Below are 12,053 nucleotides of genomic sequence, written 5' to 3'. Positions count from 1 at the left end.
ACTTCACTTTCACTGTGTTCCTGCCCTCATTTCTTTTTCCTCTTCGTCTCTGTCCTCTCTGTTCTCTTTTACCTCCGTTTTTCACTCTCCCAGTTTGTACTACTCACTCACGTACTTTCTCCCTTTCGCTCTCTTCACCTCTCGTTTTTCTCCCTCTCTGACTCCTACTTTTCCTCTTTTCTCTCATCCTCATCTTTCTTTCTGTCTCCATATCCCCCTTTCTTGTCTTTCTAGTTTACAGTGTCTCCTTTGTATCTCATTGTCGTCTCTCGCCCGTCTGTCACCCGTCTCCCTTCTCTACCTATTTCCTCACCTTCATTTCTCCCATTCTCCATACCTTTCGCCTCCTCACCTCCATTCCCTCTCTGTTTTATTCATTCTCTCTCTCATATTTTACCATCCTTGTATACGGATGATGCCGTGCTGATGGTCCGCACACCTAGAGCTTTGGTTCTTTTAGTACAAGGATTTGTTGATTTTATGGCCTTGTTAGATCTGCAAACTAATTTCGCGAAATCCTATTTTATGGCCATTGGTCCAAGGAAGTATAATCTGTCTTCTTTTTCTACTGGTAATTACAGCCTAAAATGCACTAGAACTTTTCATATTTGGGGTTAGTTTTTGTTGCTTACGGATCCTGGTCTGCGCACACTATTATTATAGGACCAAATTATCCAAGGCGATCAGTGCAGTGTTTAGTTTATCGCAGTCCAAGAGGGAGGCCCTTTTGCCCATCCTTCAAATTTTTAAGACGCAATGTATCCTGATACGACGGCAACATATGGGGATGGGGTCTGGGGCTTCTCCAATTATAACAACATTCAGACTGAAGAAAATACGTTTTGCCACCAGGTTTTGGCAGCCCCTATTTCCTCTCCCCATTTTATCTGTGATAGTGAATTGAGCCTACCTTACATAGAAGATTATATCAGTGCCCATTAACCTTTGTTATAAATAGCTGTGAGGAAAAACAAAGACACGAGTCTCACAAGAGATATTATAATGGATTGCCTTGTTTGCGATAACGGTATGGACATTCGATGGCTAGCCGGGGTGGAGACTTGTCTACGCAAGATTGGTTATTTGCATGTTTTAGAGAACCCTAAGGGTATTCATTCTATCAGTATAAAGCAGCTTCATCTAGCCCTGTATAAATGTTTTCATGATGAAATATTGGCCACAGAGTTTAGGAAGTTGGGTGTGGCATTTTATTTGAACATCAAAGACAATAGCCAAATTGAGGGATGTGTAACTAAACAACTGGGAACTCAGCTTACTGTTCCGCTTTAGGGATGGCACTGTTAAGTATTTGCTATGCTTCCCCTCAGGCTTTCAGCCTAACCTTGATTCTTCTCCCTGCCCGTGTGATGGGAAATCTGGACAATATTTACTGCCTTTTTTATTTTTCTGTGGTCTTATCTTATGTACACAGAGCTTATTGTATTCCCTCTATTTAAAAGGCACTCTATTACAGATTATAGGGCAGCTCTTAGCATGCTGCTGGAACTGAAGGGTGAAGAGACAATTTTTCATATCGGGGATTTTCTGAGAAACACTGTCTGAGCCCAAATTTCGATGAACACTGTATGAATTTGAATTGTCCCCAGCATGGTTGCCATTGCCTGGAATCTAATTGTGGGTGTTTTTTTTGACGGTTTTAAATATTTATTTGCTTTATTCTCTTTTATCATGGGCTGCCATTGTGTGTGTGTTTGTACTTTTGTGGATACTTCGTATCTGAATAAAGTTGAATTTAGTTGAATTGAACCATTTAGTGACCACATTGCACAACGTGAACCTAAATGTTTGAGATATCCTATATAACCAGCATTAATCCTGGCTGTTAGACCATTTAAAATGACAGATGCAATGCTTATAACAATCTTGCCAATCTTGCCCATGCAATAATTAACTGAAGTGGAGAGAGGGACCCCCCCAGCTACCCTACTACTCAACATTGTTGCCCCAAGAAAATATATGCACTGGGGCTTAGCAGCAAATGCATACAATGTAAAATGCCTATGGAAAAGTGGTAATTAAACTACAAGGTTGGTGGGCAGCCTCACGCGGTATGGAATTTCTGCAAAAAACAAATTGTAGAAACGAGGGCTGAGAACCAGGCGTTCGAATTTTCAACATGTTTCTCTGTTTCTCACTCGCTCCCACGTTCAGGTAGGACTGCGTGCAGTTTATCCAATTTGCAATGCACCTCGCCTTGCCTCTTTCTACAAATTGCTTTTTGCAGAAATTCCATACCGCGTGAGGCTGCCCACCACCCTTGTAGCCCCTGCGTGCTACCTGCAGGTACTTTTTGCATATCCATTACCCCAGTCAGAGAGCATATTCTTATGTTACCGCAACACAATACTTACACCAAATCCCTTGTTTTACAGCAACGGATTCATCCAGTCCATGTCCTGAGGAGAACCCACAATTTGTCAGTGGTTCGAAACGCGTTGACCCCCAGCCTGTGACAAGGAAAAAGGGTGCAACTAGGGACTAAATAACACTGTCCTTACTACCCCTAGTTGTCCAATCCTAAAAACACCCAATCACAGGCATATTGAGACAGGCAGGCAGTATCCCTGAATCTCTTTGTCCGCCTGTCTTTTGGTATATAATTTGAAGGACTGGTGCTTATGTCAAATGTTTCTTATGTATCAATTGATTTGTATATATATTGTTGTTTTTGGTGTCTCTGAATTTTGATTATTTATTGTGTACAGATCCAACACTTGTATATATTGCGCACATTATTGTCTGAATGTCTACTTGATTGTTTTGATAAATGTGCCTTTGAGGACATGCTTAGAAGCTAATGAAAAATTTGAATAAAATAAAATAAAAACTTTTTTCAAACAAATTTGCGGAACACTCAGTGCATACAGGGTGGGTGTCTTCTAAATTATAAAAAAGTAAACCAATCACCCCCATCCGGCAGGACCATAAGGATTTGCAATGGAATGTCTGGTGAAAATAGGTGTTGTAGTCTTAGTCTTTCTATGCTCCGTATCCAACACTTGCGGAGCACTCTCGTTTCTGCTCCTCCTGTAACTTCTGAGGTAGGCAAGCTTAGCACTGCGAAAAACAGAGTGTCCTGGTCCGGCATCCCAGGTTCCAAATGATTTGCCCTATGTAATTTCCTGGCCACCCATTGTGTCAGCCACTGTAATTGTGCTGCTAAATAGTATCTCGAAGTCGGGGAGTGCCAGGCCACCCGATGCGTTGATCTTCTGCAGGGTTTTCAGCGCCACTCAGTATCCACCCCCCCCAACCCCCCACCCCCCGAAAAAGGTAGTTATCAGTGAGTTCAGGGTTTGGAATACCTTCGCCTGTACCCACACAGGGAGCACTACGAAGTAGTATATTAGCCTAGGTAAAGTCACTACTTTCAGTAACGCAATTCTACCAATCACTGAGAGGGGGAGGGACGCTCAGAATTCTATATTCAATTTTGCACCATGAATGGCTTTTCCTATATTCCCTTCCAGTTAATCTCCCGGGTTGTGGTATATTTTAATCCCTAAGTATGGGAGACAGTTCGGTTCCCACAACACCTTTGCTACTGTTGTCGGCCTTTCCCTATCTACTTGGGTGGGGAACAGGCATGACTTTGACTTTTTCAAGTTCACCACTAGGCCCAAACCCAGCCAAGTTGTGCCAGTAGTTCCTTAGCCCCGTCTAAATCCTCCCTCTCTGTTCGAAGGAACAGGAGAAGGTCAACAGCATATAGTGCTATGTGGTGCTGTCTACCCATGATTTCCAGGCCCTGATATGGGATCCCTGTTTGGGCCCAATCAGCAAGAGACTCCATAGCATATGAGTCAAGGGATGGCCCTGAGGTTTGGAGATGAAGATTTAATGAATTTAAGTCACTGCGGAGGCTTGAGATGTAGATGTTAAACAGCAGGGAGGTGAGAATACACCCATGCGTCAATCCTACTGAGGTAGATATCTTCCTGGAGAGCTTAATACCACTCCTAAATTCACATGGAACCATCTTTTGGAGTACAATACCTGAATAGATCTCAATATTTTTGTTGGAATCCCGGTGTTTAGTAACTTCTGCCATAATTCATCATGGGGAAGTGTATTGAATATTGCTTTAAAGTCTAGGAAACAGGCATAATGTAGTTATTTTGAGGCAAGGGCATTTCCCATGCAGATGGTGAGGGCTGATAGATTCGATAACATGTGCTGCCCTATGCAAAATCCTATTTATTCCATGGAATGAAACCCTGGCTGTGTGCCCATGCAGAGAGGTACAACGAAGCTTGCAAAATGTTAAGATGCTACTAGTCTGTAGTTAGCAGGGTTATTACTGTCACCTCCTTCATAGATTGGATTGGTTATGAATCTGTGCCACGTGTCAGAGGCAACCTGAGACCGGTACACAGCACTATATTAGGTTCTTAGTTTTTTTGCCTAGAATTCTGGATTAGATTAGAAGAGAGCTGTAGGTGGGCCATTTGGGCCAGGGGACCTATCTGCTCTACTATTTCTTATGATGTGTACAACTCTGGCGTGTTTCCTGATCTCCTGTCCCCATCCTGATAGTGATGGGGCCAGGTGTCATGCCCTGGCCATTTCCTACGCCTTGTTCTACCTTGTTGCACTATGAAATGAGTTGACTGAGTGGCTTTGGCAGACATTTGGCACTGCTTCGGACTGTAGGCATACCTATTAAGCCCACCATGGGTGCACATGCTTGTGCACACATGATCATATATAACCAGCTAAGAGCCTCCTACCCCAACTGGGAAGCAGCAGACCTTATTTGTAAAGGCAGATTTTGGTGGCTAGCACTCAAATCTACTTTATCAGAGGTAGCAGTCATGATGCCTCAGTTAGCAAACCTCACGCACAGAGATCCCAGGGAATCAGTGTTCCAAAAGCAAATAATGCAGGTGGTTAAATCAGAATATCACCAAATTCCTCACAACAACCAGTTCATCTATATATCTTGTCTTCAAGGGACCATTCATTGGCTCAACATAAGATCATGACTGATTTTTTTTTAGGTTCCCTTACACAAACAAGGAGGTAACACAAATTTGATTTTGCTGGCAAAGTACTTAATGTGTAGTAACCTACACTTCATTGGTAGATGGGTCCTAAGATATTCAAACAGACACAATGGCACTTAAAAAGAAGAAAATGCGCTCAAATCACTGACACTACTAGGGTGATAAAGTGCGTCTTCTCTCCTGTTTACCATGTTCATTACCAACCAATATGCTCCGATTGAATTCTAGCATAATGCAAACCTGCCACTTAGAAAGTAGAGTTTAGCTCTAAGACACTAACACTATTTTCAATACTGCCACAATTCAGAAAGCAGAATCTGCAATTTTCTGAAGTTTTTAATAGATACAAATCACCCATATATTTGGGTGTTACTATCAATCTATGCATTAGCCAGAACATAAGTTGTGTCCCAAAACGAATGAAATGTGACACTGATTCTTACTATAAAAAAATCCTATTTCTTGGATAAAGCTGGAGTCCTAATGCGTGCTTTGATTATTTAAGTAAATATTCAACCTAAAGGCAACCAATTAATATGTTCTATCATCCAAAATATTTCACGATTATCAAAGACAATTTCATCAACAATGGTAAGTATTTGAAACCTGCTACAGAGGATGTAACAGTAGAACTAGCAATTTAGTCCCCGCTCTGCTGAATAGACTAGACTAGCAGGTCCAAGTGACCCTCTCCAATAGCTAAACGTAGGGAATGATTACAATTAAAGGTACTATTTATCGCACCGGGCAAATAATGATAACCTGGGGTCCGTTATTTAGAGGGTGCGATAAATTGCACCTATTACGAGTTTTGGGGAATAACATGAGGATGTTGATGTTTAACACACCAAAATCTGCATGGTATGGTAAATACCATCCATAAACCCCTGGTTAATTTTGGCACATTTGTTGGGTTATTTAAGGCATCCGATAATTATCGGATGTGTTAAATAAAACCAAACTCTCAATTTCATCCTGTGGGTAAATAAGGGTTTACCCACTGGACGGAATTAACCACCCAACTTGTAATCAGGGCATATACAGATCCCAATGCGTAGAGTGAGGAAGATCAAATGAGCCAGCCTTGACTTCTCTGAATTGCTCCCATTTCCCCTCACAGATATTCAATCAAAAGTAGGGGTCATTCAGGATTACCCGGACAAAACCTAAGACACAGTCCCGAACAGACACCCCACGTGGTGGTTCTGAGAGAGCGCAAAACTGTGTTAGAAATTGTAGGGGTGCATCATATTCACGAGTAAGCAGCACCCGCATATATAGAGGATGATAATCATGTTTAAATGTGGCACTAAGCTGTGACCCCATGTACCAGAAGGATTTACATAGCTGTAACGTAAAGTGCGTTTGAAATACTGATGCCATGTTAACTTAGAAATGTATTTGTGGAGTAATGCTAATTTAGTAAAAGGATGCTTAAATAGGCATTGAGATATTTAAATGCATGTTTAGAAATTCACTATTGTATTTCATGTAACGACATAGAAGTGTTTAGTTAGAAAATGTATTCTTTCTTTTGTTATAATGATGTAGGCCTAATGAACAAAGCTGTTTGCCAATGTTAGGGGGTGACATCTCGAAAACATGCAGAGGCCCAGGTGGGGAGAGGGGATTGTGTAGGCCGAGCTAGGAATGTTTCTCTTAACATTAAATCATGAAACCGCCTTTTCCTAGAAGGTTGCCTTAGAGAATTAATTGCAAGTAGCATGTTAATGAGAATCGATTTATGTGCGTTCCTTTGCAGGTGCAAGGTTAACCAAAGATAGTAGAGAAGGGCCCATTGTGTTTGAGAGTTAGAATGGTAGTTCCAGACCTGGAGGAGTGGCTGTGGAATTTTAGGGAAGCAACTTCAAGAGGAGACGACTGTGGGACCCAAGGCCGTTTTTCAACGAACAAGGATGAAGATATCGCAATGAAGCCACTTTGAAAACTAATACTTTCAGAGGGGCGTCTCTTAGGGCGTGTCATCCGAATTGTGGGTTTCGTATTAGGGACAGCACCCCGGGAGGAGAGCATAGCAGAGGGGCAAGAGGGCTAAGAAAGATGCTGGGTAGGCAGAGAGCAATGCTATGCGAAGATGGGCTCATAGTCTAAGTTCGAACAAAGTGAGTGAACTTCTTTGGAAGTCACCACGGCTGACACCTTTTGCTAGGAGAGAACCTGCGATGTAGGGATGTCATTTAGTATAGTGTAGGGACAGATTTATCCTGATGTATTTCTTCTTTTCTTCAATGCCTGCCAAGACCCAGATTATAGCAATCCTTGCAAGTCTGGTGGTTTTGGAAATCATATTGGTGTTGTTTCTTAGTCACTTGAGACTTTTCCGTAGGATTATGTTTGTATTAGTACCCGTATATTTGCTGAACCTTTTACTGAGGTGTTTATATACACAACTGCTTTTGGCTTTATAATAAAATTTCAAACTTGACTTTCTGTCAGTGGTTCTTTGGGGAAGGCGATGGAGGTAGTTCGAATTGACATGTTGAAAAAGATTACCTTCTACACTCTATGACAGGTAAAAAGGTCTAGTCAACCTGTGACGGGATTCTAGAGTTCTGATTCTGATTCTAGATTAAAAAATTCCCGCCTTTCCAGTTCCTTTGCCTTAACTACCAATTATATGGTCCATAGTCTCACAAATCAATTTCATTTGGATTGAAGAAAGTTGTGGTAACTGCATTTCTAAAAAAGTGATCTTTAAATAAAGCCATTGTCACAATTTTTGCTTGGCGTCAAATCAACCTTACCCACTGATGCTTAGAGACTGTGCTGTGACTAAACATCTCTAGGAGCTTCATGACCACAGTTTATTTGTGATACACACCTTGCTGGCTTTGTCATGAAACAGTCAATCCCTCTGGACAGATGAACTGTTTAGTCAGTCACATACAAATGTATTGAAACACATGATATACTTCCTATCAAGACGCAAATCAGAGTTGCTAAAATCAGCTTTATTAGCTTCATAAACTGAGGGAAACCCTTGCACTTTTACCTGGGCAAGAGAAAATATCTTTGTAACATAGTTCATTTTTTTCAAATCATGATTTAATTGCAATTGCCTATATTTCTAACTGACACAACATTTATTGACACAGGTGTAACACCCATATACCACAGTGCATCAATGGTGCTAGAGCAAAAGTACACTCACATTTTACCTATTCAGCTTCACTGGCTTTAATCGAGGAAAATAATGTTAAGTAAAGGACTTCATGTGGCACACGTGCAGGGACATAACTACCATTGGTGCAGCAGGTGCAGTGGCGCTGAGGCACAGAGCCTTCAAGGACCCATTGCTCAACAGAGCTGTATTTTCCTATCTCAACAGCAATCAAAAGGGGACATTTGTCTAGCATGCACCAGGACCCTAGGCATTCTTACTAAGCTACTGCCTAAGGGACACAGTAGCAATGTTTCAGTCTTCTTTGTAAGTCACTATGCGTCATTATGTGCGTTGGTGCCATCTAGCATCTTTGCATTTACCCAGGATGCATTAAATGAAAAAATGCAATAATGAATACAAAGAATAAAACGGGTTGTGCTGCTTAACTAGTGTGGTTCAGGCAGTAAAGTTGGAACTAAATCCTGGCTCTTTTACAAAAACTATTAATGTATCTGTTCTTTAGTAAGCATTCAAAGTCCTAGTTGTTTATCCACTAAATACCAAAAGATTGGTCCCATTTATTGGGTTTTCAGATTCAAGACTTTGTGGCTCCCCTAGCATTAGTGATATTTTTCTCTGGCTAGGCTTTTTTCCATTGTGCAGCAGGAACCAGTAGTGTGCTGTAGAAACTAAGTATAAAATAATAAAGCAGAAATTAAGGGTTGTATTGTAGTTTAGTATGGTTAAAGAAATGTCACTATTTTCAGCTAAACATAGAAGTGAAATCTATAGATTCTAGTGGAACACATGATTAAGGAACCAACGTTTATGTCCCATCCATATGCTTATTTTCCTTCGAAATTTAGGAGCTACTCTCTTAATGGTTAATGTGCTCTAATATCAGAATGCCTTACAATTATTAAATAAACTCATATGCCTAGATTTGTACTTACTCCTCATCAACCCCCATACTATCCAATTTTCCAGACCTACACCTGTGCCCCCTTCTTTTGACACCTCTTCTATTTCACAATCACCTCCTGTATTTTCTTTACCCAAATCCTTTGGAAGCTAACTGTAGCAGGTATTTAACCATCAATCAAAACAATACATGAGTTTGGTCTGACCCAATGTTTGATAATTTGTTAAATTAAATAGGAATGGTTCATATTTTCTGGTCTAAACTAAGATGTTGGCGCTGGTTACCTGTTTTCATGTTTGTACTTCAAATCATTGAAGGTTTTTGACTTTGTTGAATTTCCTGTAACTTTAAAAATGGTATAGCAGAGTGTAAATAATTTCTCTAATAGGAGTTATATAAAGTCAGACAAAGATGTTGGAATTTTATATCGAAATCTTGGGGTTTGTGTGGGTAAAACCAGCACAGAGTTTTGCTTCATGTATAACATACTACCTGCAAAGGTGTACTTTTGATGTGTGCACAAAACAATTAAAAGGCATTCTAGCGTGTTTTTATGTTTGAACTTTAGGTAATACAGAACCCTGGAAATGTTTTATGCGAAGAAACTTTACAAGTTTTTTCAATCCGCTCATCAATGTCATCCATTTCCAGTCAGCAGAATGTCTCATCGATTTAGGGCCAAGTATACAGATGACTTCTGGTCGACATTTACAGGAACCTCCATCATGGTAACAAATGTACTCAAACCAGGATTTTGTTTTTAAACACAAATACAAATTACCCACTCGCCTTGGGAGATTTCAACCATGGAGTGGGGGTCATTTAACAGTTTTTACTATCACTTAGGATGGTGGTCATTGAAGCAAAAACTTGCCATTTTTCGGTTCGTTCAAAATCGAGTGAGCAGACCAATGGCAAAACCTGCAATGGCTCATAATCTGTTGGCCATCACAGGTATATGTTGGTAGCAGAGACGGGGTAGTTTCTGCAGTCTACATACTGAAGGTCCACCTGACTCTAATTGAGGCAGGCAGACCCTTCGGTTTGGTGGAGAGGGTACTCCGTCACCTTTTAGACCCTGTACCCTCTCCACCAAACTCTAAATCGGGCCTATAATAGTTAATAACCTACAATTGATGTGATGTACAGGTTATGCATTTGATTCCTTGCTAGTCCTATTCAGCTGTTCAGCCTTTTATTATTGATCAAATAATTACCTTTACATTTGTAAATATTAACAATGTGTATATGTATAGCATTGGAAAGGCAAACTGTCTATTTCAGGACCAATAAAAAGCAATGTATCAGTGCTTTAAAAAGAGTCATCCTTCCCATTTTCCTATAAAAAGTACAATTTTTAATTAGGACTTTGAAAACATTAGATTCACTCAGTCTTCAAGGAATCTCATTTCTATACTGGTCAATTTACACAGCTTTCTGCAGAGTTAAAACTGATGGGGGTTGCTGGATGGCTCTGTACACTACTGAACAATGCCATTGAGTACCAGCAGCATGCATACTAATGAGAGGCATCTGACAATATTTGTTTGTCACACAAGGTTCTTGATGCTGTCTCTTACACATTTTCTGACCTACAGAAGTGTTGCTGCTATAGAAGAACATACACAAAGCTTTACTGAGAGCCCACTGGTTTGAAATAGCTCCCTAATGTAATGCAGTGGTTGACAAAACAGCTTATATTCTAGGATCTGTCTTCTACATATTTAGAGTTATACTTCTAAATGGCATTTGAATAAAATGAAGCTAATAGTTTTTGCTTCAAATGGTAAACTCTATAAAAACATTTGATTACACAATATTTGCAAAATCTGATGATACACTTACAGGTTCAGAAGAAGAAAACTCATTGCCATGAATGCCAGCATGATTGCAGCAGAACCTAGAAGATAAAAATATGTTATGCTTTAGTCCTCAGAGAGCAACATTTATATTTAGTATGTTTTATACATCTATAGTATAAATCTGATTTATTGTTTAATCCAGAAACCAATCTCTCTTGGAAATTACCCTCCATGTGGCAGCGGCTTTTGCGTTTACTCAAATGAGCATGCATGAGTATTCATTGCAAAAACTGAATAGTTAAGCTATGAATAAACAAATGTATTATCAAATGAAATCGCTAGTTATTGTTATGAGATGCCATACAATATGGACCATATAAAAGCAAAGTGTCATTTACTTAAATGAGCATGCATGAGTATTCATTGCAAAAACAGAATAGTTGAGCTGTGAATAAACAAACCCAAAAGCATTATCATATGAAATTGCTAGTTATTGTAATAAGATGCCACACAATCTGCACCAAGAGAGTTTTCAAATGTTAGAGCATATTCCACATAACAGATATTCAACAAATAAATCAAATGTCCTTGTACAAGAAGAGGATTAATGGATTGCTAAATGTAATACTATAGACCTAAAGGCATAGGTGGGCATTAAGATTGTTGTATGTTTCTGTAGTCTGCATTAAGTGTAAACAATAAATGAGGTTGAACAAAGACTAAAATAGGAGATAGGAATAATATTTATTTTGTTGGGCATTTTTAATTAATCACTTACTGATTGTCAACAGTTTGGACTGAGAAATGAAAGAGTTCTCTTCCTTTTTAATTTCACAATTTTTATGTCAAACTATGAAATCATTTTGCAATAATCATTTATTCTACTATTATATCTTTATGTCAAACACATACATTATTAAATGTTTTTACACATATTTCACTCTGTAATCATTGTGTTAATTTGCCATGAAGTCGTAACTGTCTTGTGATGCTGTTAATTAGCAATGATAAATACACATTCATGGATTACGTTTAAAAAAAACATATTTTATTAATTTTTGTGGTGCAATGACAAGCAATATAAAGACATACACATGAACGGCACCTACAATTCTACCATATTAGCTAGTGTCGGTACAATATATTCTCTATGGCATTTGTATGTGATTTACAATATA

General features: G+C 39.4%; 1 protein-coding gene across 1 annotated transcript in view; it reads right to left on the bottom strand.

The window, feature by feature from the left end:
• The window catches only part of LOC147689809 (galectin-3-like), a 201,020-nt gene that overhangs the window by 147,709 nt on the left and 41,258 nt on the right, over positions 1-12,053 (bottom strand). The window contains exon 2 of the mRNA XM_086936598.1: positions 10,919-10,973. Within this exon, the coding sequence (XP_086792724.1) occupies positions 10,919-10,959 (41 nt within the window). The 5' untranslated portion in view covers positions 10,960-10,973. The remainder of the gene's footprint in view (positions 1-10,918; positions 10,974-12,053) is intronic.

The sequence above is a fragment of the Lissotriton vulgaris genome, chromosome 9, assembly GCF_964263255.1.
Source record: "Lissotriton vulgaris chromosome 9, aLisVul1.2, whole genome shotgun sequence".
Lineage (NCBI taxonomy): Eukaryota > Metazoa > Chordata > Amphibia > Caudata > Salamandridae > Lissotriton > Lissotriton vulgaris.
This window is presented reverse-complemented; position numbering and strand designations above follow the sequence as displayed.